Source organism: Heteronotia binoei, chromosome 6 (assembly GCF_032191835.1).
Source record: "Heteronotia binoei isolate CCM8104 ecotype False Entrance Well chromosome 6, APGP_CSIRO_Hbin_v1, whole genome shotgun sequence".
NCBI classification, from domain to species: Eukaryota; Metazoa; Chordata; class Lepidosauria; order Squamata; family Gekkonidae; genus Heteronotia; species Heteronotia binoei.
Window position 1 is genome coordinate 62,388,621 of NC_083228.1, and position 27,557 is coordinate 62,416,177.

The window sequence follows — 27,557 nt, forward strand, 5'->3', positions numbered from 1 at the left end:
ACTTGGCGTAGGGCGGTGGAGCGAGCTCGAGTCGTTGCCCGCTATTGGCGGTTGTCTTTGTGCGGAAGAGGCTGCCTGCGTTCCAGAGAGGGGGTGAGTGGCTGCTGACCCTGGAAGGCTTCTAGGATAGGGGCACCGGGGAAAGTGGGGTGCTTCGGATGCAGATTCCTAGCTGCATGTGTCTGTTGGAGACCGCTGCTGAGAGCCCTTTTTCCTTCTGTAGGGTCTGATTGTGCTGGGAATGCATGCTCAGCTGTACTTCTGCTGGTTTGTCTCTTCACAAGTTATAGATATAAATAGGGTTGCCAATCCCCAGGTGGGGACAGGGGATCCCCTGGTTTGGAGGCCCTCCCCCCACTTCAGGATCATCAGAAAGCGGGGGGAGGGGAGGGAAATATCTGCTGGGAACTTTATTATTCCCTATGGAGAGCTATTCCCATAGGAAATAATGGAGAATGGATCCACAAGTATCTGGGGCTTTGCGGGTGCTGTTTTTTGAGGTAGAGGCCCCAAATTTGCAGCGCAGCATCTGGTGCCTCTCCTTAAAATACCCTCCAAGTTTCAAAAAGATTGGACCAGGGGGTCCAATTCTATATGCCCCAAAAGAAGGTGCCCCTATCCTTCATTATTTCCTATGGAAGGAAGGCATTTAAAAGGTGTTCAGTCCCTTGAAACGTGATGGCCAGAACTCCCTTTGGAGTTCAATTGTGCTTGTCACAACTTGCTCCTGGCCCCACCCCCAATGTCTCCTGGCTCCACCCCCAAAGTCTCCTGGCTCCACCCCCAAAGTCCCCAGATATTTCTTGAATTGGACTTGGCAACCCTATGTGGTTGCCTAGCAACAGCCACTGAGGGAATCAATTTCTTAAAGCTATATGTGCTCCTTTTATCATTTGGGTTCTTTTTTTAAAAAAAACAACTCCCAATGTATCTTTTAAATTTCACATTTTTCTGCAAACCTAAGTCCTTTTCAGGTTTGTAGAAAGATCTGTCTTGCCTGTTCATGGCTCCAATCACAAGATTTAAGTATCCTCAGATTTGGTTGACTTTGCTGTTAGAATATACGATATGAAAAATTACTAGAGAACTAAGTATGATACACCACTGAATTCCAGACTTTGTCTGTCCACATTAACAACTTCTAGCTTGGAGCAACTTCTATAACTCTTTCCCTTCCTTCCATACATACTATATTACACAGCTATAAAACCCTGAAATAAAATACTTATCTGATTATTTTCTGTAATCATCATGGTGACTAGATACCTAACACCTTAACATAGTTTCAAAAGTTAATAGCTCTATAGAGAGTTTGAATCCTGTCAGGGAAACAGCTATTTAATTCTGGACTGGTTACCTAAAAATACGCAGACACAAGTTCTATTCTTGCATGTTTATGAGTAAAGCTGTACATATTAATTCTGTCCACAACACATTCTCTACCAATCTCAAGAGAACTGGGAAGTCACAACCCTGCTCCATGGCCAGAGTTACGTAAAAGCTGTAACATCTTGCATTGTGCTGTAATCAACAGGAAAGAATTCCACTCACAGTTGATCTTCTCCCAGTCAAGTATTTGTTAGAATTAGGTTCCTATGTCAAGCCTGTGCTTACAAATGTTAAGCTTGCCTTCAGGAATTGGCATTTTAGACTAAATAGAAACATACACCTTAAGTAGAAACATACACCTTTTTAAAAATCTCATTGAATATGATCACTATATTTCTACTTTATGAAGCATGACTAGAGATACTATGTTAGGAATGTTATCTGACCTATTTTCCTTTTTTTCACATGCATTCAACAGCTTCCGTTTGGCATCACAGGCTAGGAATGCTTTGTGCAGGAGTTTCAGTTTAGTGTTGGAGACCCTAAAATAGTACTGGAAGCTCTGGGCAAATGTTCAGTTTATGTCTCCAGCATCGATAAGAAAATATAAATCCCAGTGATGGGTTCATCATAGTACTGCCTTCTCTGTTACCTTACCTTATGTGTGTGTGTTTTGCTTTCATGGAATATATGTATTCTAGAGAGAACTATGTTATTTGGCCAAGAACTCCAAAAGCCTATCTTTTCTTGGGTCCACAGAAAGAAATCTCACTACAGATTAGAAAAATCCTGTGGAAGCCCTTTGCTCCATCATGTTGGTTTATGGCAGCTAACACTCCTCATTCTTGCTTTGCCCTTCTTAAAAATAGGTAAGGGAAAGGTATGATCTCTCACACCTTTTTCCTTCTTATATTCAGTTTCTGTTTGTGTTCCATTTATCCAAGGTGGTCTTAGTTTCATATCTTTATCTATACATGATAATTCCCTGTCATTTGTGGTATTCCCTTATGTATGCTGTATTAAATAAAGTTTATAATGTCATTCATATTGCTTCAGTCTTTACTGGTATTCAATGTAATTATCTGTAACCATGCTATAGATTGAGATTATGTTCATCATCTCTCTCTATTAAAATTATTGGGTCATAATTCCAAAACCTCCTAAGTAGCCTGAGGGAGAAAGTACACTCTTTATATCCTTATAATGTAAAAAGCTAAAAACCTTTTTAATGAAAGCTAGGGATTCACTCTACTGTGAACTAGTAGATTTTGGCAATAACAATATACAATCACCAATTTTTAAAAGCCCTTTGGTGATATGGGGAAATGGTGACCAAAGCAAGGAAAATGCAGGGCAACTAACATATGGATGCTCTGTTGCCACTTTGAAAGTCTCTGCATGCACAGCATCATGATGCTATTACAATCTAGCAACTGTCAGGTGTTTGTTTTTTAAAGTACCCAAACAGTGCTCTGGTGGCAAAGGCACAAATGCCAGTCAAGGGACAGGGACTTGAAAATTATGCTAAGTGGGCAGGACCTGCATTTTTTTGAGCATATGACATGCAAAAGCTACACTAGGTTCTTTCCAAAATGATCTTATTAAACCAGATTTGGAAAAGATCTCAACAAAGCAGCAAAAATTGGGCAGTTAGAAAATTACTTTGTGCAGACGCTCCTAAAGTACCAGCTTCTGTCTGAATGTCTAACTACAGGAAAAATCTATAAATAAAATAAAAATTTCCTGTAAAACAATTACATCAAATGAGAATACTTTTTCCAGGGCAGTTATTCATTTTGGGGGGGGGTAAGAACCTTGAAGACCATTATAGTGGTTTTTTTAAATGACAAGGTGGGTTTTAGAAACATTTGCAAACATGGCTCAGTGATATTACTTTATAATTCTATGTGAAGTAGTGATTAATATTATCAAATGATATTGATGAATGGGACAAAGATTACTAACAGCAGCCAATATTGCATTCTGACTGAGAGGGAACATGAATCTTTTACTGGACTTAGAGGCTGGAAAAAAATAGACAAATAACAGAATATAACAAAGAAAATACACTAAGAGCTTCCCTGAAACAACCGCATAAAGGGCTATATTTAGAGTATGATTGAGAGAGAACACTCTTACTTTAGGGAAGAAAGGGTCTTTATACAGAGATTCTTCCCTGGTATCTTTGAGTGCAAAAAGGCATTTTTCAGAAAATCTTTGCCGTAACTGGCACCAAAATAGGATCCTAAAGAACAGACACTTCTTTTTGTGTTGTCCTCAGATGACCTTCATACAATAAGAAGGAAATCTTTTTGAGTGTAAGGAATTATCTTCATGATTGTTAAAATATCAGACTAAATGATAAAATTAAATGCATCCTATTATATAGTGAGTTCACAGCATCGAGAAGAGGCAACAGTGATAACAGCTCTTTCTTAGAGACAGCATGGTAATGGCTGCTGCCAACAAGACTGACCAATGCCCTCCGGGCCAAACCTATATACAGCTCTTAAGTTCCCACACAAGCATGCGATTGGTTCATTCAAACAGGCAGGGGTCTGTGATTGGTGTTGGGCAGCAGGTATTTGGATCCTACTGTCCATTGTTCTCCAGTCCTCAAGCTTTGCTCTCCTGACTCCAATGAGCCTGGCAGGAATCGTATATTACAAACCCTATACATAACATCCCTCCCCCCTAAGTTTGCAAGTCCTATTGCACATAATCCTGTAGGTACACAGGGTTGGGTGCTCAGGTGTCGACCATCTTAGCGCAGGGACTGCTGGAGGAGCGGTTGCGACTTCGAGTGCTGTGAGCTGGGGGGCCGGTGGTGTTGGTGCCTCAGTTAGTGGTTCAGGGTCTCCCTGAGTCTTGGTTTTGGCTGGATGTTCCATTTCCCCCCAAAGCTCGGGGGCTGGTTGAGCCGCAGCAGCCAGGGCGTCAGCTTCTTCTGTCTCCAACTCCGGGATGTCAGCCAGCGGGTCATCTGGGCTCGCTGCCCCGCCCCTCAGAGCCTCCCGGTTTTATAACTGGTCCACATGTCGCCTCATTGTGAATCCCCCTTCTGAGATGACCTCATACATTACTCCCCCCAGTACCCTAGAGACTCAGTCCAGTATCCATGCTGGGGCCCCAAAAAATTTTTTCGCAAACACTGGGTCCCCTGTGTCAAACCCTCTGGGTGCCCGGACCATCTCCGGTACCTCCTGTAGGTTTGGGGCCTGATCTGGGTGCTTGCGGTCTAGTAATGTGTCAAGCCTTCTACTCATGAGCAGTTCTGCCGGGCTTTGGCCAGTAACCATACTAGTGGTGTAGTGTTGGGCTATTAGGCATTCCGCTACATGGGCTTCCCAGTCACCCTGAATGATGCAGCGGAGTGATTCCTTTGTTACCGGGGTGTGTTTCATGCAGTGCATTAAGGACGCGTTACCTTAAAACTGGGGGTACCACCACTCTGTTACCCCACAACAGACACCCCTTGTATACAGATAATTCATCCCGGCGGGATACAAACGAAGAGAATTCCAACCTCACCTGACCTGAAGACCATCCCCTCCACACCCAGTCCAGAACCCGAGAGAGGGTCTTGTCTTTCCTTGAGCAGCAGGCAATGTTTGCGGCGTGCACGAGGCAGTCCAAAAGAGATTCCAACAACATGATCTGGTATACCGGGACAGTATCAGGACCCATGGAGGAGGGCAGCAGCAGCCGGCTCAATGCATCCTTGTGGCCCATCACTTTCCCCAGTCGGTAGCAGAGATTGTACTGGTACCCCACAAGGAAGATAGACCATCATAAGACCCACAGGGAGAGCATTTGCGGCATTTGACGGTCAGGGGCAAACAGACCCAGAAGGGGTTTGTGGTCAGTGTGAATGGTGAAGGGCTGGCCGTACAGATAATTGTGATTTTTTTTTACCCCTGCTACAATGGCCAGGTCCTCCTTGTCAATCTGCACATAATTACACTCTGGTTTTTGCAAAGTCCAGGAATAGTATGCTACCAGGACCTCCCGGTCGGCTGGAAGCATGTGTGCCAAAACCGCCCCACCCCATACAGTGACACATCACAGGCCAAGATAACAGGCAGCCACTTGTCGAAGTGAGCTAACAAGCTGTTGGAAGTTAAAATGTATTTTATGGCCTGAAAGGCAGCCACTTGTTGGCGACCCCAAACCCATGGGGCCCTATTGTCCAAGGGGCGATGCAACGGTTCCACTACCACCACCTTATGGGAAAGGAAGGCATGGTAAAAATGAAGAAGTCCCAGAAACTATTGTAGTTCCGCCTCGTTTTGGGGGGCCGGCGCCTCACGTATTGCCCTGATTTTGTGCTTTGCTGGGTGGATTCCCTCTACATCCACCGTGTACCCCAGGAAGACAATGGTAGAAACCCCCAACTCACACTTTTCCCTTTTACTTTCAACCCCGCCCCATTAAAACACTGCAAAACGGCCCTGAGGCGGGACGTGAACTCTTCTTCTGTGGCTGCGGCAATCAGCACATCATCGAAGAATGGCTGGACCCCGGGAATCCCTTTAAGGGGAGTGTCCATTAAGTTCTAAAAGATCTTCAGAGCCACGCTGATGCCAAACTGTAGCCAACTAATCCTAAAAGCCCCCCTGTGCATGACTATTGTTTGTGCCTCTGCAGTAGCGGCGTCCACCGGAAGCTGCTGGTATGCCTAAGCCAGATGCAGCTTCCTGAAAATCTTAGCCCCCATTAGAGAGGCCAGCACGTGACTGAATACTGGGCCAGATAAGCGTGGCCTTGTAACGCCTTGTTAATTGTGCATTTGTAATCTGCACAAATGCACACACTGCTGTTGGGCTTGACTGGGGTGACTATAGAAGTTTCCCATTTGGTGTTTGCCACTGGCTCCAGGACCCCTTGGGTCATGAGGTGGTCTAGCTCCTCCTCGATCTTAGTCTCAGAGCTAGGGGTATGCACCTTCTGGAAGTCCTTCCGGGCAGGGGCCTGATGGATACCCGTTACCTGGATTCCCAGGTCCTTGAACCAGGACCGCCCTAGTAGGCTACACCGATCCTCCTCCACTACAATAAGGACAAGCTTACCTGAGAACTGGCAATATCGTACCTGGACTTTTTCCACCTCCAGGATGGCGATTTCCCTTTTCTGGAAGTCACGAACCATGAACGAGGACAGGTGTAACTGGGACTCTCTCCCCAGGCACAGCTCCCTGAATGTGTGGGCTAAGATGACTGTCTGACCCGCCCCGGAGTCTACCTCCATCTTACAGGGACTGCCCTCTATTAGTACAGTCACCTTGTATTTGTTGGGCGAGGGCATGGCATACCTGATCCCCCACCATGGTGAGCATCTGGACATCTTTCACGAATGCAACCTCATGGCAGCAGCCATCTTTCTGTTGCAGGCTGCCCCCTTGGCGCAGCACCCTTGACCAGCACACCTGAGCTAGGTGTCCAGTCTTTCCACAGATGTGGCACGCTGCGTTCCGGAACTTGCAGGAATGACGCTCATGGGCTTCTCCGCAACCGGCACATCTTCCCGATGGGGCTGGCTCGGTTGCCCATGGCGGTTGGCACTTCAGGGCCTGGTGTGTCTTTAGCGTGCCTTCCTCACCCGAGTCTTCTGCGTTGGACCTACTGGCAATCTGGTGTGCTCCTGCTGTGCGCCGCTCTTTGTGCAATTTCTCATAGGCAGCCACTTCATTCAGCAGTTTGAGGGTCTTATGTCTCGTCAGTTTTGTCTGTCGCTTCTCATCCCAGAGACCAGTCACAAAGCGCTCTAGTAGGGCTTCATCTAGGCTAGCAAAGGTATAGTCTTGGGTGAGGCAGCGCAGAACCACCAGGAATGTGGTGACGGGCTCACCTGCCTTCTGGTCCCGGTTATGAAATTCTAAACACCTGGACATTTGCGTTGGCTCTGTAAGCTTCTCTGTGATGGCCTGGTAGGTGACCTTATCATCGGTTAGCTTCACAAGCGACATCAGGTTCTCCACCAACTCCAACGTGTCCCCTCCACAAAGGCTGAACAATAGTTGTTCCTTCTTTAGCTCATTTGTGATGTCGTGGTAGAGGAGGTAAAAGTTTAGCTTCTTCTCCCATCTCTCCCACTGCTCTGACTGCATGGGATTGAACTCTGGAAGGTTCCCGGCCCAGACACAGCAGCCTGGTCGGGGTTGGGTCTCAGAGGTTCAGTTGCTGGTGCAGCGGCACCAGAGGAGCTGGATACTTGGCCCCAACTCATCTCCTGTCCTGGCTTGACAATCTACTTCAGCTATGGTGGTGCGATGCCTGGAGCTGGTGCAACTGCTGTGAGGCATGGTGCGGTATCAGTCACTGGGTCGCCTACCAGGATCCCACCTTCATCGCCACTATTATATAGTGAGTTCACAGCAGCGAGAAGACGAGGCAGTGATAACAGCTCTTTATTAGAGACAGCATGGTAATGGCTGCTCCCAGACTGACCAAGGCTCTCCGGGCCAAACCTATATACAACTCTAAGTTCCCACGCAAGCATGCCATTGGTTCATTCATACAGACAGGGGTCTGTGATTAGTGTCGGGCAGCAGGTATTTGGATCCTACCACCCATTGTTCTCCAGTCTCCAAGCTCTGCTCTCCTGGCTCCAATGAGCCTGGCAGGAATCGTATATTACAAACCCTATGCATAATACATCTCAAATTGTCTGAGAATGCAATATGCACACATAACTCCTACACTGTGGAATATGCAGGCTTTTGTTCCTAAAGAGCTTCACTCAGTCCACTAACGAGAACTAATATCATTTAGTTTACTCATACAGATTAGCGTCTCAACTCATCCCCTCCCCCTAAAATATGAAATCTGGCATTCAGCCTCCACTGCCACCTCTGTAAAGCACATACTTCCTTATGAATGGGAAAGTTCATGCTACATTTGTGTAGACTTGAGCAAGCCAGCAAAATTCACTTTTTAAGCAGACTCCTTCCATGTGCTATACACTGTTATGGGGGGAAGTAGCTTTTTTGAAAGCAACTTACATGGCATTGGGTTACAGCTGGAGAAACACAAGAATTCTTTAGAAGTGCACAACCAGTTGCACAGTTCTTTGGATCTTCAATACAATTCCTTCACTGTCAAATTCTGAGAGACAGGTGGGTGTTTTCAAGAGCACCCTCCCCTTCCTCATTTCATTGTCAATTTTGCCATCCAACAGCCTGCATGAAAACCTGTCTGCTTTTCACTTTGTCATCCATGTATATTTTATTAATTGGAAATAATATTTGGATCCCAGTGTATACCACAATATTTGAATGTAGAAACATGCATAAGCAGGAGCAGTCTTAATGATTCTAGGGCCCCGGGCAAAAATCCAGGATGGGACTCCAGAATCCTGTTTCACCCCCACACCCACATGAGGTGATCCTCACCTTGTGTGAGGCAGGCAGGAGACACCACTGTCACTGGAAGCCAGCTGCCTGAGCCCCAGATGGACAGGTGCAAGTGGTAGCAGGAGCCTGCTCTTCTTCTTCTCTGTGGACAGTTGGGGTCTCCAAAAGTACAGGGCCCAGGGGAAGTACCTCATTTGCTCATCAGCTAAAATCACTGCAGCTTGTGAGTGCTTAATCCTTACCCAATGGGCATACTATTAATAAGATAAGAAGCTTTGCATGCAATGAAAATCTATAGATCTTCATGACTAAATAATTATAGCATTCTTACAAACCTTCAAGGACTGCAGGTTTACTCTCTGTTTCTACTCCAACTGACTTGTCCCACTGTCACCATAAGCCCGGGGGGGGGGGTGTCCAGTGCCCATCAGTTAACAATAATTTGAGAACAGTATACTAAGGAGGAATTCTCTAGGGTAGGTCAACTGGACTGGTCTGAGTTACATTAGACACTAGGCTGACAATAAGGCTGGAAAGCCCAGGCTAACCCAATCTCAGAAGCTAAGCAAGATCAGTTCGGGTTAGTATTCAAACTGGAGATCACCAAGGGAGACCACCAAAGAAGCCCAGGGTCATAACGCAGTGGCAGGAAATGACAAATCAACTCTGAACCTCTCTTGCTTTAAAAACCCAAGGGTCACCACAAGTTGCCTGCAACTCGATGGCACTTTCCACCACCATGCTGAAATATAATATTTAGGTATAAATGTCCTCTTTTTCAAAATTGTTGGCTCTATAATGGCTATATTAATATGACTATTTCTATGAAGTCTTAATGGCTGCTGCCTTTAAAGATTAACTATTTTGCTGTCAAGTAAAACGTGAGAACTGCAGTGGTTTAATGGTTAGTCTGTCAGCCCAGGATGTGGCAGACTCACAGTTCAATAAAAAAGGCCAATGCTATGCTGGGAATTATTAGGAAGGGAACTGAAAACAAATCAGCCTGTATTATAACGCCCCTGTATAAATCGATGGTGCAACCTCATTTGGAATACTGTGTACAATTCTGGTCACCACACCTAAAAAAAGATATTATAGCATCACCATCATCGCACACTGTCTCAACATTTTCGGTGAGTTATCTACCACGACCCCAAGATCTCTCTCTCTCGGTCAGTCTCCTCCAGTTCACGCCCCATCAACTTGTATTTATAGTTAGGATTTTTGGCCCCAATGTGCAGTACTTTGCACTTGGTCACATTGAACCTCATTTGCCATGTTGACGCCCACTTGCCCAGCCTCAACAGATCCCTTTGGATCTCACAACCCTCTGTGGTTCTCACCGCCCTGAACAATTTAGTGTCATCTACAAACAGCCACTTCACTGCTTACTCCCAAGTCCCAACTCCACAGTAAGTGGAGTGGTTTCATGCAACTGAAGGGTAAAACGATACATTATTATTCTTTTTTTAAACCACAGCATATCTGCATGCTATTTACAATATAATGGTTGCATTTTACCAGTATTTGAAGAGCAATATTCCTAGGGTGTGTCAATTATGTGGCAGCTTATAACAGAAAAGGAATGCTGGGCAAATTCCAGCATTCTGGACATAGAACCTCCTCCAACAAACTGATAGGAAAGTGATGGGTGTGCATTCAGCTTCAAAGTTCAATAAATGTACACCTGGAGGGGTCACAGAGGAGACTATACTCCCAAGATAAATACTCACACACGGACTACCACTTATTGAAACAAAAAAATTGGAACTGCCCTATTATTTAGTTACTGTATACTATACCTATGTCCTTCAAGATCTACATCTTAGATTTCCCCCTTCTCTTCCAGTGCACTAGGCCAGTTCATTTTTTCCATTCTAGAAAGGTTCTCTCTATTTGATATTTGGATGTAAGAAAGAATAATATTTTAATGAAAGTGTGCTGATTAGGACATGGGAAACAACTAAAGCTCTTACTATGTTGTATGCCTGTTGTTTCTTCCTTATCATTTATCTTTAATCTATCCCAGAGCTGCATTTAAAAAGTAATCTCACCATTTTAATGAATTCCCTACAGAGGAAATGTTAGTTACCATGGAATCAGTCAATTAACTTTGACACATGCCTCCCAAGCTTGATCAATCATTTTTGATGTCTGTTTTCTAAGCTATTATTTTTTTATAAGGAAAAATTCTCACATGAGAATTAAAGCACCATTCCTTAGATAGATACTTTGCTGATGTTAATGCCCACCAATGTTTGCTAATACCCATCACTCTCTTTACAACAGACTAAGCCTGCTACAATCCTGTTATATAAGCGAAACTTTGATAGACCCTGGTTCTTCTCATCCTGTTGAGTTCTTTGAAAGAATGAGACTCAAACTTCTACATCTGTATAAAAACGCTGACAATTTATGATAAGATGAGGGCAGGCTATAGATGTAATACACAAATGTTAATTTTAAGAGCTACTACAATTCCAAATTATACCAACATACAATACATTGAGACAATCTCTGCACTGTGGATTTTTTAAAAGTTGGATTTTGAAGATTTCAGTCAATCTTTAAAAACGGCTTGCTTTAAAGTGAAAACTGAGTTCAATACAGTTAAAATAATCAAACTCCAACAGACACAATAAAACTCCAACAGACACGAGGCAATTTAAAAAATATTGGAAGTACAAATGGGAAATATAATTTAAAGCAATATACCATGGCATGAAGGGGAGAGAAAGTCAGTCTGGATGATAATAGGGATGCTGATTTAAATGGATTAAGGATTGGACTGCCATTTTCACTCTTACACTCTAGGCTGAATCCTATGATCCACAGTTCAAATGTACCCACACAAGCAGGTCTTTCCCACTTTCACCTTCCCCCAGAGCTCTTTATGACCCACCAAAAGCTGATGCTAACAGCTGGGGAAACCATTTGAATAAAATGGTCTAGCAGGAGTGTCAAACTCAATAGTTATGAGGGCCAGATCTGACATTAATGAGACCTTGCTGGGCTGGGTCATGTCAGGTTGGGCCGGGCCATGTTGGACTAGGCCATGTCAGGCCAGGCCATGTGTGTACCTATTTAAAATGAGGTAGCAGAGATATAAACTTTATAAAAAAAACACAAACACAATTAAATATATTTTTTTAAAAACTTAAAACATTAGCACTCATTGGTCTTAAAGGTGCTTTCTTTGTATTTCTTCCATGGGATCCATGGAACTGAGCAAAGGAAGCTGTGGCTCTTTCCTTCCTTTCCCAAGGGACTGAGGGGGAGCCTCAGCCAACAGAAGGGAGGCTTGACGCAGTAGCTCTGCTGTGAGATTGAGAGAGCCTGGAAAAACAAGCTCTGCCTCTTCCCCAAGGAAGGAACATCAGCCAATGGAGAAAATAGGTTTTGCGCTGTAACTCCTGTGCAATTGAGCAAGCCTTGCAAAGCAAACTGTTACACAAAAGGAAGCAAGATATAGAGAGAAGGAAGAGGATGACAGCCAGTTACTCGGGAGCTTGATAGGAGCCCTCCAGGAGCCTGATTCAGCCCCTGAACTGCATGTTTGACACCCCTGGTCTACAGTGATGAGGCAGAATTGGGGGAAATTGCCCAATCCCACCCACCACCAGAGTTTGAATTCCTTCTTCTCACTGTGTCGCTTTGTCCATGAGTTTCCCAAAGCCCCAGTTTTTTTGTGGTTCGCAAGCGGGCTGTGGGGGAAGAAGGCAGACAAGAAAAAACTACATCCACTTTCATTTGCAGGATCCAACCCATACATGCATTTATACAAATTATCTCAATAATTGTTATTGAATTCAATGGGTTATCAGTAGCCGCTCAGTTATTCTTCCTAGAACATCTGCTACAACCATTTTCAGTTATTACAGTGTCAATTGCTGGTGAGGTTACATGAAAACTACTCCAATTTTACTGCTGTAAAAACCTACTATTGCCTGCTTCCTTCCACTGTATTGGTTCCACTGTATTGGTAAGATAAGCTATTTCCATTCCAAGTCTACCATAAATCACAAATTCCCTGAGGAAATAAAATATTCCAATATAGTATACCTTCTTCAGTTCTCATCTAGTCACTCAATATTAAAGTAACTTCTCGGTATTTTGGTGCCTAACTGAAGCTGCAAGAATCTTCATCAGGAGTATGATTTACTTTAGTGTCTTTCCAAATGCAGAAACAGATGGCTTTTGCTGTCCGTTTTTATATATTATTCACACCAGCAAAATATTATAAGGTGTGAATGAAAGTGTTTTTTTCTTTCAGAATAATTTTAAAGCATCCAATCCAAATAAATTTTCACATATGTTGTTGTAAAGAACCCTACATCTATTTCTCAAATATAAAATGATAGCATTAATGGAACTTTTAAAGGATATTCAATATAGGACATACAACAAGGAAAAAATATACACTTACTTCACCAGAAACTCCTGAATACTGTTGCTATTCTGTTATTGGAGCATTGTGCCTTTAATGTGCAGTCAAGTCTTTCTCATGCTCAGTTCTAAACAGTTAATGTTGTACTATAAATTTAATATACTGTTCCCTCATTCCATTTTCATGGAATTTTCCACAAATGACACACAGCATACCCTTTCATAGTAAATATGGACTAAAATCCACCCAAGAAATGCATAACACTACTGTAAAATGAAATATTGATTATTGTATTCTATAACTCCAAGCTAGAATATACAGCATCATCAAAGGATTATACATGTCCTAACAGAAAATTGCTCAAATGTGATCAAGTTACAAAGTGCAATATAGCAGCACCAAGCTGAAGTATCACTCTTCAAGAATCTACATTCCAGCATGTATAGGCAAATCTTCTGAGTCAATTTCATACAGTAAGAGAAAATCACTTATAGTGGTTCTGAACACTCACCCCACAAAATTGTACCTACTAATATCACCACTGTTACTGCCACACATAAAAGTAACAGCAATTTACATGTTGTTCTTCCCTTCTCAAACCAATCATACTACAACTAATAACTTTGAAGCCCCAAAAACTTTAATCTTGTCAGCCGAAGTTCTGTATCCTGAAAAGTGATTTTTCATTTATTTCCCAAGTAAACAAGTGGTTTCATGCAACTGAAGGGTAAAATGATACATTATTATTCTTTTTTAAACAAGTAAAAATGTACTGGAACCTGTACTGTGAAGCAAAGCTTCTATCCTTATCTATTCTAAAGATGAAGCTTTTTATCTCTATTAAAGAGAGCCATGTCCAAAAGCAGAACTTGTAAAGTGTACATCAGATATTCTTGTTGATTAAATAATCTTTGTTCTATTAGCAAAGTTTATCACACGAAGGTTTGCAAAGTAAAGCAAGTATTAACTACTTGGCTCTTTTCACAAATTACTAAACAAGAAAGCAAGGAGAAGCAGATCATCTCACCCAAGATCAAGCCTCACATCACTAACAGATTTGAGCACAATGCTCTGCATTTGTAATCCCATCTACTAAGATATATAATTTTCCATTTAGGCATCTTTAGTATGAATGAGCAAGATGCCATTTCTATCTACCTACCTACTGGGCACAGCTATGAAAGTGAGCCCATATGTCCTCAATTCTCTTTTAAAATTATCTACATCTGTTTCTCAAACAACTAGTGGAGATTACTATGGTCAGCTAGCATGGTTCAGCAGTGACACACACATACACATTAATATCAGGGTAGTTGTAGGTTATTAACATGTACCTGGTCAAAGAAGTTAAGAAACAGGGTTGTATTAAAAGGCACAAAGAGAAACAAAAACCTGCTTGCTCTGAGGAAAAAGCCTTCTAATTAACATATCTTTTGCTCAGAGGAACACACCTAAAGATATGTCATGTCATGAGCATCCCAAAGGAAACCACAGTGATAAGATTTCATTTGGTTCCCCTTGGCCTTTTCCTTAAGAACAGGAGCAAGTTTTTTTCAAGAAATCAAGGACTTCTTGGCCAAAGGGTTTATTCTTTGTGAGGCATGAACTTTTATGAACACAGTCCCGGCATAAAACCAAAAGCCCCAAAGGAGCAGGATAAGATCAGACTTACTTGAACCTGCCTTGGCAGTGCTGACACTGATCTCCTACCCAGCCTTGGTCACAGAGGCAGGTGGAATTGATACATCGACCAGAAAAGCAAGAAGTTCTTTCACAAGACTTAGACTGGGAAACCTGAGCATACAGTACCAGGTACAATAATCCATAGAAGATCAGCCAGTTGTTCATATCCAGGAAGGTCGAAAAGCAGCAACAAGAGCATGAAAAAGGTCTCCAGGCTCCAAGGATCACAGGAGGGCCTCCCATCCTGCGCAGGGCTTTCCCCAAAGGATCCGTCATCTTTGCCGTAGTGCACATCCACAACCACCTCTCTCCAGAGCTGGGATGGAGGGGAGGGAAGACAGATTAACCCAGTTCCTTATTCAGATCTAACCAGGCTAAAAGCAATCTCCACCACGCCACACACATCACCCAAGTCAGGGACAGAGTGAGCTTAGGGGGGAGGAGGGAAAAACAGAAGAGGTCTTTACCAAAACACAAGCGCGGAGAAGGAAAAAAAATGCGTCCTGAAGAGAATCCCTTAATTCCTTCCACGGGAGGTGGCGGTGGCAAGCAAGTGCTCCAAGTCCTGCTTTTCTTTCCTTCCCAAGCTTCTCGGCTCCTCACACCTCCTCTTGACCCCTCAGGTAAATCGCCAGCAACAGCCGCTTTCCCGCCTCCTCTTCCTCTTCTTCCTCAGGGCTCATTGCCCCCGTCTTCCATGAACGGAGGACTGTCTCCTGACCTTGCAGCTTTCCCTCACAGCATGCCCCCCCCTAGATTATGTAGCCCCTCCTCTCCCCCCCGCCCCCCCGGGCTTGGCTGCTTATCCTTTTTTAAGCAGCAACCGCAGGGCAAGGACGGCGGTGGAGGTGATGCTTCCTCCTCTGGCGAGCGGGCCGGCGCTGAGAGAGCCCCTCTAGCGTCCCAAACCAAACGGGCCTAAACGGTGGTGGTGGGGAAGCAGGCAATTCCTCGTCCCTTTTTGCCCCCCGAAACGAGGGTAGGTCGCAGTTAAAAGCCCTCCTCTGTCCCAGCTGACAGTTTGAAAGCAGCCATTTTTAAAAGGCTAATTGTAAGCTGCTTTCAGAGGCGGCTGGTGGGCTGAATCCCTCCTCTCGCTCCCCCTCCGCCGGGTCTACTTAGATCCGTCTCTCTTTTCCTGCCAGGCCCCTCCTCGGCCCATGTGAGCGGCGGCGGCGGCGGCTCCTCTCTAGAGGAATCCCTCCCCCCCCCCCCCCCCGCCCCAAGCAGGGAAGACGCAAACGACTCCGTTTCCAGCCCAGGAGATTCGTTGCTGCTGAAGCAACTGCGTGGAAACGACTGGAGCTAACAGCTCTGGCCACAGCTGAAAGGTAAAGGGGAGGGCGCAGAGGCAAGCTGCTTCTCTCCCGCCCACACGCCTAAAGTTCCTGTCCCAGAATGAATCCTCTGGCACCGCTGGCCTCAGGGCCAAGAGGAATTTTCTCCCTCCGTCTTTGTAAACGGAGACGAGTTGGCGAGCATTGCAACGTCGTCGTGCACGCTTCCTCTCTATAGCTTTGCAGGGGAATTGGGGAGAGAAAACTACCACACAAAGAGAGCTGAGCATGTGCAGCAGAGAAGCCCCTTAAAGGCGCAGCGCGTTACCTCATTGCATCACTTTTAGCGTCACACTAAAGAGAGGGGAGAGAGAGAGCAAGTCAGTTTTGTGTAAAAAGAAGGGAGGGACCAACCAGGAGACTTGTCATCTTTTCCACAAAACAAAAAGCAAGTTCCTGAACTTTAAAAAAAAACAGGAGATTTTCCATAAACAGCTTATAAACAGTGTGAAATACTAACAACAGCAACACACAAACACACACACAAAGAACCATCATTGTTTTTCTGACTTCTGTTTAAGATTACCATATTTTCTTTCTGAAGGGTCTCCTGTATTTTTAATAGCTGCATTCAGTTGGTGTAATTTACACACACACACTGTGAAGGAGTCCAAGGCTGAACTCTGTGGGTTCCCAGGGCTGATGTTTGCAAGTAGCCAAACCTTTTAAAAATATCTATATAAAGTTTTATTTAATATATTTCAGAACAAAATGTTTAATCTACAGGCAACATAACACTCTAAAATCATGCAGCAAAAAACCAAGAAAAACTAGCTTAACTAACACGTTTCCAAGACCTGTGTTAGATGGTATAAACCTTGAGGTCAAGAGTCAAAGGTTATGCATTCTCTCATTCTGCTGTGTATTGCAATAGTCCAGGCCATTAGTCCACCAGAATCCAAACTAGCCTCCTTTTTCCAGGCTTATAGCTCAATTATACTTTTTGACCAAGCAGATGACACCCAATCAAGACACGTTCCTGCTGAAAGGAATCAGGGGAGCTTTGCCTCTCACACACAGTTCTTACATCTTCATGCCACATCTTTGGCCTGTCACAAAAATGTGAAAGACACAGAAAACCTACCACAGGCAAATGGTCACTTTAGGTTCACTGGACATTTTGTTTCTGACACATAATTATAATATGGATTTACATTTGCGTCAGACTAAACAACTTTAAATCACATTCAGAGAAACAAGAAAATACAAATGTTTGCAGTGCAATTTTGTTTTATCTTTGCTGATAAAGTCTCTCTCATCTGATTCCATTTATATGCCAATTTGAGGGTAAATACTGCAGTAGAGGAATCAGATTCAACCTCTCGTCAGACTTTTATGGATAGTTTCAAGCTGATCTCTCTGACTAATGTCAATAGCGTGCTTGGGTTGTAAAGGCTACTTCCTAAAAACTGGACCCTTACCATCCAGGTTGTTAAAATAATGCCAAAAAATGTGGAAATTCTTTTGGGAAATATCATTAATATGTGCATCTCAGGGGTGTTTCCTTCACAGCTGAAAGAGGTTGCAATTAGACTTCACATTGAGAAATCATATTTGAATAAGAATATGTCTGCTAGCTCTTATTTTGATTGTTTTAATGAAGTCTTTGCTGGTTTTTAAGGTTTTTATGTATTAATTTATTAGCCACCTTGGTGGTCTTTATAGGGTCAGAAAAGCAGGGTATAAATTTTATAAAATAAATAAATAAATAAAATCTGTCTTGAGGCTATGGGTCAAGCGGGTGAAGGTGAACAAACTGAACTTTAATCCAGATAATACAGAGTCTATGCTGTCTGAGAAGCCACAGACTGATTTCTCACTAGCATTGCTCCACCCCCAGGCTTCTGTTTTCCCCAGCTGAAGTTATCAATTTCCCATCAGTTGCTCTGCATGCAAATTTTGACACGCGGCTCCCTCCAGTTTCCCTCGTGGCTTTGTGATGCTGTCTTTTAAGGATTAAGAAACCGTGAGGCAAACTGGAGGGAGCTGTGCGTCAAAATGCACCTGTGGAGCAACTGGCAGGAAATTGATCACTTGCACAGAGGAGGGGACAGAAGCCTGGGGGCAGAGCAACGCTGCTGAGAAATCTGTAATAGTGTTTGGTGGATTTGATTTACTAGTCTTTTGTTGTTCAGTCACACAGTCGAGTCTGACTTGTTGTGACCCCATGGACAAAGTCACGCCAGGCCATCCTGTCTTCTACCATCCTCCGAAGTCTGCTCAAATTTGTGTTAGTTACATCAGTAACGCTGTCCAGCCATTTCATCTTTTGCCGTCCCCTTCTTTTGCCTTCTGTCTTTCCCAGCATCAGGATCTTCTCCACGAGTGCTCCCTTCTCATTTGGTGGCCAAAGTAAATGAGAAGGGAGCACTCGCTGGAGAAGATCTTGATTTGCTAGTCTTAAATGGGGTTAAACATTCTTTAGTAAATCTAAGTTAAGAGCCTGGGGGAGGGGAACTCTTGGATCTGGCCTTTTTGATGAATAAACAGGTCAGTGCTGTTAGCAGAAGTACCTTCTTTGAGTTAGATAAAGCTCATAAGTTAACCTGTTATTTAGACTGCACACTGATTCATGCTACTGTAATCTTCAAATTGGACTTCTGTAATGCACTGTGTTTCAGGCTGCCTTTGAACCTTCAACTGCTACAAATGGGGCAGCAAGATTCCTCTCTAGGATTTTATTTATGTACTTATTTAGGGGATTTTTTGTGCTGCTTCTCCAAACTGGACAATATAGGAGGGGGCAGCCCCTCAAGTAGCCTACCCTCAATCCATTTAGAGTCTTAACGGTAAGAACCAGAAACCTGAATTGTAATCAGAAATATACAGCTAGTCAATGAAAATATTTCAGCACAGAGGTGATACAGTCCCTACATCCAGCATCTGACAATAGCCTGCTGCATTTTGTACCAGTTGAACTTTCTGGATTATTTTCAAAGGCAGCCCCAGGTGCCCAGGCAGAGTATATTACAGTAATCTAACCTGAATGTGATCAGACCACTGATCACAATGGTCAGACATTTCTGAGAAGCAGCCACAATTTGCGTAGTTTAGCAGCCATAGTTTGCTGCTAACAGTGCTACATAACTCCAATACTTCATCAATGGCACTGGTTACATATGTGTTTCTAGACACAGTTCAAAGTGCCAGCTGTTTTCTTTGAACACACATGTGGTGGACAGCAGGTTAATACAGGCTTAGAGGCAATGCATATGAGTGACAGCTAATGGAACTGAAAAAGAGTGACAGCTAATAGAACTCACTCTGATTGGGGGAACTTTTGCTAACTGTCAAGAGGAGACAGGTAGTTGGTTGAAGCAGTTGGGGAGTGGATCAGAGACTGGTTGCTTTTGAACAGGGTCGGTGCTAGGCTTCCTGGCACCCTAGGTGAATCACCCACTGGCGCCTCCCCCATTATTAAAAAAAATAGGGAAATTGAAGAGCACCAAACTTGAAAATTTACTGATTTTTAATTTTTCAAAAAAAGTGATGTTATAAAAAAAATTGTGAGAACAAGTGCTTGCCGGCCATGTTAGGAAGTAGGGTGGCAGGATAGGATGAGGGTGGAGGTCAGGTCACACATCAGGGAGAGGGGGGTGGCTTGGCTTTGTTAAGGGCAGCTTGGTGATGGGAGAGGACAAGGTGTCAGTGGTCAGGAGCCAGAGTCATGCAGTCAGGGAGGGGGCCCTAGGCGACTACCTACTTTGCCTACTTCCACACACCGGCCCTGCTTTTGAGAGTCCCTCTAATGTGAGGAGAGCCTACTCCTGAAGAAGAGTCTGGTTCAGAGCCAGTTTGGAGAGACTCTGAACCTAGAAGACGCTGTCAGAGACAGCAAGACCCAACAAGTTAAACAGTCTTTTTGTGAAAAATGAAGAAACGGACATCTTGAGAGGGAATTGTAGTTCTCCAGTTCTAAGCTTAAGGTCCAATTTATAAGGACTGTTCATCTGGAACAGAAGAATTTGGCAAAGGGTTTAGAGGTGGCCTTGAAAGGCCCTAAACAAGCCACATGACAGAGTTATAACTCTTAGTGAGAGGATAATAACTATCTTGCAGGAGGAATAGGGGTCTGATAGAGGGACCTTAGCCTTAACAAAAGGGACGAGCGGAGTACACTCAAGACTGGGTGATTATAACATGTGAAGAGTAACAGGACATCTAGATTAAGTAATCTCTAAGACAAAACCTTTTAACATCTGTAATGCCTGTAGGGGAAGCCAAACAGCATTAAATCTAAAACCATATGTGACACCAGCATCCTCAAATGCAATTCTGTTTATATTTTTATTTCTACCTGCATAATCCAAAACCTATGTAAATATTGATTCCCTTCTCTGCCCATGTGTCTAAATAAATCAAAATTTGTTTAAATCTTTACCAGTGCCTACTGAGCCATCTTCTGAAGGGTAAATTTTGACGACTGAAGCAACAGACAAGATGATCATTTTAGAGGGGAGATTATTAAAGCAGTCACCTTGTCACAATACATAAAGCTGCCTTGTACTGAATCATACCATTGGCCTATCAATGTTGTTATTATCAATTCAAACCAGCAGTAGCTCTCCAGAATCTCAGGTAGAAGTCTTTTACATTACCTGACCTTCATCTGATTCTTTTAACTGGAGATATCAGAGATTGAACCTGGGACCTTCTTCATTCCAAGCACATGTTTCATCACTGATCCACAGTAACTCCTTCCTGTTTTTTAATTATATGGGTAATTTCTTGCAAAATGATTTGGGCTAATGCAAGATAGCAGGACAGTCAATTGTTCATTATTTTAATTAGTAATAATATTTTAATACTTAAGGAAACAATGGCTAGTAGGCACCATTTTAAAAGAGGCATTCCTCCTGCCCTCTCACACAAAAGAGAATGCCTCTTCTAAGACGATGTATGCTTGTGTAACAGCTGGTGCTGTCTTAAAACTGAGCAGCCTCACTCCTTCCATGGAGTCTGGAATACCCTTGGTTTACAGATGGTGAAATAGCTGGGTAGATGGTTGCAGTGCAAGTGGACAAAAACTCAAAGCAAATGTCACTGAGCACATTATCATGCCTTCTTTGTGGCAATGATGGCAGCTAAGCAAGCTCATTTTCTGCAACCATTGTATCTGCACATTGCCATTTGGTGGAGCTTTTCCAGGCTGTCAAAGAGCTTTGCAAGTCCCCAAGGATATTGACCCAGTAAACATACAAGTCCACTGTGATTCCATTGAAATGAAATGGTCTAACCATGGTAGATGTGAGCAATTTTATCTGCACAATTGCAGATAAAATTGCTCACATCTACCCTGCTTAGACCAGACTGTGCTTCAGTAACATCCTGAGATTGTGGATGATACAACTCTGTTCTTCTTAACAGCTAAGCCAAGTTGGTGGAAGTCCTTAATAGGCTCCTGAAGAAAGTAATACTGTTGGTCAATGGAGAACCTGTTCAGAGACTGCACAGCCAGCCTGGCCTGGAAGGGGCTGCATTTCTCCTGAAGGAGCAAGTTTGTAGTTTGTGAGTATTTATAGACCAGCGGTGTCAAACATGTGGCCTGGGGGCTGAATCAGGTCCCCGAGCAACTGACTGTCATCTGCTTCCTTCTCCCTCTCTCTTGCTTCCTTCTACATCACAGCTTACTTTGCCAGGCTTGCTCAATCGCACAGGAGCTACAGAGCAAAGCCTCTGTTTCTCCATTGGCTGAGGCTCCTCCCTTGGGGAGGAAGGAGGAGAGGGATTGTTTGCTTTGCCAGGCTTTCTCAATTGCACAGCAGAGCTACAGAGCCAAGCCTCTCTTCTCTCTATTGGCTGAGACTCCTTCCCTCCTGATCCCCTGGGGAAGGAAGGAAAGAGCCAGAGCTTCCTTTGCTCAGCTCCCTGGATCCCATGGGAAAGATACAAAGCAAGCACCTTTAAGACCAATGAGTGCTAATGTTTTAAGCATGTTTTATTTTAAGTTTTTTAAAAAAATCTTTAATTGTGTTTGTCTGTGCCCTTTATAAAGTTTATCTCTCTGCTACCTGGCATTACATTTTATGGCACACATGGCCCAGCCTGACAAGGTCTCAATTTATATCAGATCTGGCCCTCATAACAAATGAGTTCGACACCCTTGTTATAGTCCTTATCCTATGGTTGGAAGTCCAGGTCTCCTCAATGGTACGTGGTGCCTTTTATCAGCTCTAGCTTTTGTCAGCTATGGTCATTCCTCAAAAGGGATTATCTGGCTACAGGGATCTATGCTCTGATCACATCTGAGTTATATTACTGTAATGCCATCTATATAGGGTTGTCTTTGAGAGTGGTTCAGACATTTCAAATTACCCCAAAATGTAGTGGTCAGGCTGCTGGCCGAGTCTGGCTAAAGGGATAGTATCACCTCTGTCTGTGCTGAAACATCTGCAGTTAGTGGTCCTTGTGTGGGCAGAAAGGCAGGATATACATTTTGTTAAATAAGTAAAAAAAATAAAAAAGAGACACTGTGGCCAATTCCGCACTAGAACTCTTTTATTCTAATTCAGCCCTGTCCCCAAACTGATTTTCTACACTAGAATCATGGTTTCTTTGATTCCATGATTCATGTGTAGAATGTCAGTTTGGGGACATGGCTGAACCAGGATTAAAGGTCTAGCGCGAGTTTTCGTGGCCTTTGGAATACCCTTAACTTTGAGGTACTTTTAGGCACTAAGCTAGAACTAGGCCTTCTCTTAAGCACTAAGCTAAAACATATCTTTTCACCAAGCTTTCATTAGGAGTTTTATCTTATCAGCTTTTTATCAGCTTGGTCCACTTCTTTTTCTGGATAGTTTTTATGCAGCTTATCTGTGGTGGCTCATTTTAAAGGCTTTTTAATGGCTTGTGCTTTTTTATACTGTGACTTTTAATTGTAAGCCACCTTAAGCAGGATTCTGATGAGACAGCACATTATACATTTTTTTAAAAAAAATTCTTCAGAAATACTGTTTTATTTGTATATATTTATTAAGGTTTAATCAATAAATTAATTTAAACTGATGGGAATGATAAACCAAGAGAAGTTGCCTCTCAAATGGATGGCTGGTTACAGAAGAAAATGTATTCCTAATAATGCTTCCCTAACAATGTCTCAGTGCAACCTAATCTTCAGTACTAATATGGCTGTACTAAATTAGCTCACCTATCAAAAGTTCTATATCTTTTTTAAAGATTATGCTATTTTGCAGTGAATTGTCAAAATTATGGTTTGGCATTCTGGGGAGAAATGCTTTGGTACTGTATTCCTGTGGAGCAATTTGTTATTTGAGCCAAATTATAAATAAATAACTATCTGGTGTTAAAGAGTGATATGAAACCCCTGACTATATTAATTTAAGATTATGTACAGGTGTACAAATGAGCCAACCCCAAGTTTTTTTCATGACATACCATATTAAGCAATCTGTGCTCAAACTAGAAGGAAGATTTCATCAGATATACAACTCAGACCACTTTTAATTATTTATTCGAGTTTATTTTTAAATCTACCTTGTGGGAGAGGTAAAAAATCCATCTTTATCTGACATCTTTAACCAAAGGGAGCTTTTTTTTTTGTCAAACTGTCAATCAAAGTAAAGACAATGTTGAAGGAAGCAAGAGTCCTTTAAAACAAAGAATTTTATTTAGCATTGCAAAGGGTCAATGCTGCAGCAATGTTTGTCCATCAACCCATCAGACTTGCTGTAGAAGGACAAAAAAGAAAAGAAGTAAAACCAAAAAGAGAAGTTATAAACGCTAATGGAGTTGAGAGTACATCGACTGAATTGTGCTTTAAGAATACTTTCACAAGTTTACAAATATTAAAATTTTTGTAAAATCCACCCAAAATGTTTAAAACCATTATACATTATTTCCACAGGCTGGATATTCAAGAAAGAAATAGATATATGGTTTTTTGTTGTTAGATATGGTTTTTTGTTGTTCAGTCGTACAGTCGAGTCTGACTCTTTGCAACCCCATGAACAAAGTCACGCCACGCCTTCCTGTCTTCTACCATCCTCTGAAGTCTGCTCAAATTCGTATTTGTTACATTAGTAACACTGTCCAGCCATCTCATCTTTTGCTATCCCCTTCTTCTTTTGCCTTCTGTCTTTTCCAGCATCAGGATCTTCTCCAGTGAGTGCTCCCTTCTCATTTGGTGGCCAAAGTATTTGAGCTTCAGCTTCAGCATCTGACCTTCCAGTGAACAGTCTGGGTTAATTTCCCTTAGGACTGACTGCTTTGATCTTCTTGCAGTCCAAGGGACTCTCAAGAGTCTTCTCCAGCACCACATCTCAAAAGCATCTATTCTTCTGTGCTCGGCTTTCCTTATGGTCCAGCTCTCACAGCCGTACATTACTACTGGGAATACCATCACTTTGACTATATGAACTTTTGTTGGCAGGGTGATGTCTCTACTTTTTATTATACTGCCCAGGTTTGCCATAGCTGTCCTCCCAAGGAGCAAACGTCTTTTAATTTCATGGCTACAGTCACCATCTACAGTGATCTTGGATCCCAGAAATGTGAAGTCTGTCACTACTTCCATGTCTTCCCCTTCTATTTGCCAGGATGTGATGGGGCCAGATGCCATGATCTTAGTTTTTTTGATGTCGAGTTTCAAGCCAACTTTTGTGCTCCCCTCTTTCACCCTCAACAAGAGGTTCTTTAGGTCCTCCTCACTTTCCGCCATTAGAGTAGTGTCATCTGCATATCTGAGGTTGTTGATGTTTTTCCCGGCAATCTTAATTCCGGTTTGTGCTTCATCCAGCCAGCATTCCACATGATGTATTCTGCATATAAATTAAATAAGCAGGGTGACAATATACATCCTTGTCGAACTCCTTTTCCTATTCTAAACCAATCAGTTGTTCCATATCCCATTCTGACAGTTGCTTCTTGACCCTTATACAGGTTTCTCAGGAGACATGTGAGGTGGTCTGGTATTCCCATCTCTTTAAGGACTTGCCACAGTGGTTCATATATTTAGCTAGATTCTTAGACAGTTTAAAATTCCCTCAGTGCCATAAAGCAAACCCTGTGACTTTGAACCAGTCACTCTTTTTCAGCCTAAACTATCTCTAGGGGAATGGAGAACCATGTAGCTGCTCCGAACTCCTTGAAGAAATGACAGAACAAAATATTAGATAAATACTTCTTGGTGAAATAATTATACATCTTTGTCTATAGATAGTTTTACCCATATGCACTTTTGCTTCCCATGTCTACTCAGGAGCACTGAAACCTTAAGATAAACATGGAGAATATCTGTGCATCCTCAAAGCCTCATCCTAAGACCCTGACAATAGGTAGTTGGTATCCTGTGGATACTCTGCAGATGAATCAAAGGTCTGATTCAGTATAAGGCAGTTTCATTGTTTTTTCATGTGATGTGAACTGTATAGTATTTACATGGGCGGCTTTAAATGTGTAATTTTGCTAATTCTGCTACTTATACTGTGATACTCCTCTTCATTCCCCTCAGTATTGCTTCCAACAATAGTGATTATACTGGAGTCTATAGCATCCCCACCAATACACATCTGTCAGAAAGAGGCATGATACTGACATCTGCATCTAGGGCTACCAGCCTCCAAGTAAGGCTTTGAGTGGTGGCTTTGGAGTGTGGACTTTATGGCATCACATTCCTGTAGAGCTCCTACCCCCTCCCCAAACTCTGCCTTCCCCAGACTCTACCCTAGGATTGCCAGGTCTAACTTGGAAAATGCCTGGGGCTGGATCCGGGAGAGAGTGAGGTTTGGGGAGGAGAGAGCCTCAGCATGGTACAGTGCCATAGAGTCCACCTTTCAAAGCAAACATTTTCTCCAGGGGAGCTGATCTCTGCCAGCTAGAGATCAGTTGTAAAAGTGGGAGATCTTCAGGCCCCATGTGGAGGCTGCAACCGGAGCCAGCACATCCCAGTAGGCCAGGTAGGTGACCACCTAGGGCTCCACCTAGCCACAGGGCAGCCAGCACCCCCTCCCTCTCCCTATGGTGGCAGCTTCCCGGCAAGCCCCACCAGTGGCGGCAGCAGCACCGCCCAGCCAGACTGGGTGCATGCATGCCCTGTTTGCCATTGGGGTCCCATATCCTTGCTGCCTTGCCTCCTCATTCCCACCCGTGATGCCAGCCCCAGGGCATTGGGCTGGGCTGCCAGTCAGGGGCTGCTCTCCTGTGCTGCCACTCTCCTGCCAGCCAAATTAAGGATGGGGGTGTCAAGAGCACTGGTCCCACTTTTTCTCTCACTAAGTCATCTGGCAGTGGCTTCCCAGCGAGCCCAACCCCACCAGTAGCAGCAGCAGACTGCCCAGCTGGGGTGGGTGCACATGCCCCCTATTTGCCATCAAAGCCACTCCCTCTCACAAGTGTCAGGGCCGTTCAGGCCTTGCCACCTTGCCTCCTCATCCCCACTCAGGACACGAGTCCCATGGCGGAATGTGTGTGCAACATGGGCTCCTCGGCCAGTCCAGGCAGTGGCAGCAGGGCTGAGCTGAGCACAGCCGGGTTGTGGAGGAGGAAGGAGGTAGTGTGATGGTGGCTGGTGCACCTCTCTGGTAGGGATGTACTGCTGCCACGGAGGGGCAGGGGCACTCGGGCATGGGTAGGGAGAAAGTGGGGGGCACCTCCCCTGGGGGCAGGGGTAGGGGCCTAGGGCACCAGAAAGCCTGGCCCTGACCCTGGCTGCAACCCTACTTCAGAAGAAGAAGAATTGCAGATTTATACCCCGCCCTTCTCTCTGATCAGAGACTCAGAGCGGCTTACAATCTCCTATATCTTCTCCCCCCACAACAGACATCTTGTGAAGTGGGTGGGGCTGAGAGGGCTCTCACAGCAGCTGCCCTTTCAAGGACAACCTGTGCCAGAGCTAATGGCTAACCCAAGGCCTTCCAGCAGGCGCAAGTGGAGAAGTGGGGATTCAAACCAGGTTCTTCCAGATAAGAGTCCACGCACTTAACCACTACATCAAACTGATTCCACCTCCAAATCTCCAGAAATTTCCCAACCCAGAGCTGGCAACTAGGGCTGCCATCTTGCAGGTGGGGTCTGGAGATCTCCTGGAATTACATCTAATCTTCAAGCTACAGAGATCAATGCTCCTGGATGCAATGACACCTTTGGAGAGTAGACTTTGTGGAATCATAACCTTGCTGAGCTCACTGTCCTCCCCAAACTTCACTCTCCACAAGCTCCACCTCCAAATCTCCAGGAATTTCCCAAGTCATTCCCAGCAATCCTATATGGCAACCTTACCCCGAAATGAGTGGCACACTTGGTTGCAGCCAACTGATGCAGCCAGTGGCCTCTTGATATCAGGCAGTCACTGTCCACACAAAGAATACCCTGAGGGGAAAAATACCGGCGGGAAGAAATATGGCATGATTGGCAGGTGTTAACATTTCCCAGAGAATTCCACAAATGTGGTTTTTAATCTTTGCCACCTGTCCATTTCTCTTTTGCCAGGCAGAAACGCAAGGAAGAAAACAAG

At 43.8% G+C, this 27,557-nt stretch overlaps 1 protein-coding gene and 1 long non-coding RNA gene across 2 annotated transcripts in view; one reads left to right on the plus strand and one right to left on the minus strand.

Annotated features, from left to right (window-relative positions):
* The window catches only part of ATRNL1 (attractin like 1), a 1,015,273-nt gene extending 999,782 nt beyond the window's left edge, over nt 1-15,491 (minus strand). The window contains exon 1 of the mRNA XM_060241568.1: nt 14,740-15,491. Within this exon, the coding sequence (XP_060097551.1) occupies nt 14,740-15,044 (305 nt within the window). The 5' untranslated portion in view covers nt 15,045-15,491. The remainder of the gene's footprint in view (nt 1-14,739) is intronic.
* Nucleotides 15,492-15,545: 54 nt separating this feature from the next.
* Nucleotides 15,546-27,557, plus strand: part of LOC132573798 (uncharacterized) — a 39,405-nt gene continuing 27,393 nt past the window's right edge. The window contains exons 1-2 of the long non-coding RNA XR_009555563.1: nt 15,546-16,081; nt 21,455-21,595. This is a non-coding gene — a long non-coding RNA (uncharacterized LOC132573798). The remainder of the gene's footprint in view (nt 16,082-21,454; nt 21,596-27,557) is intronic.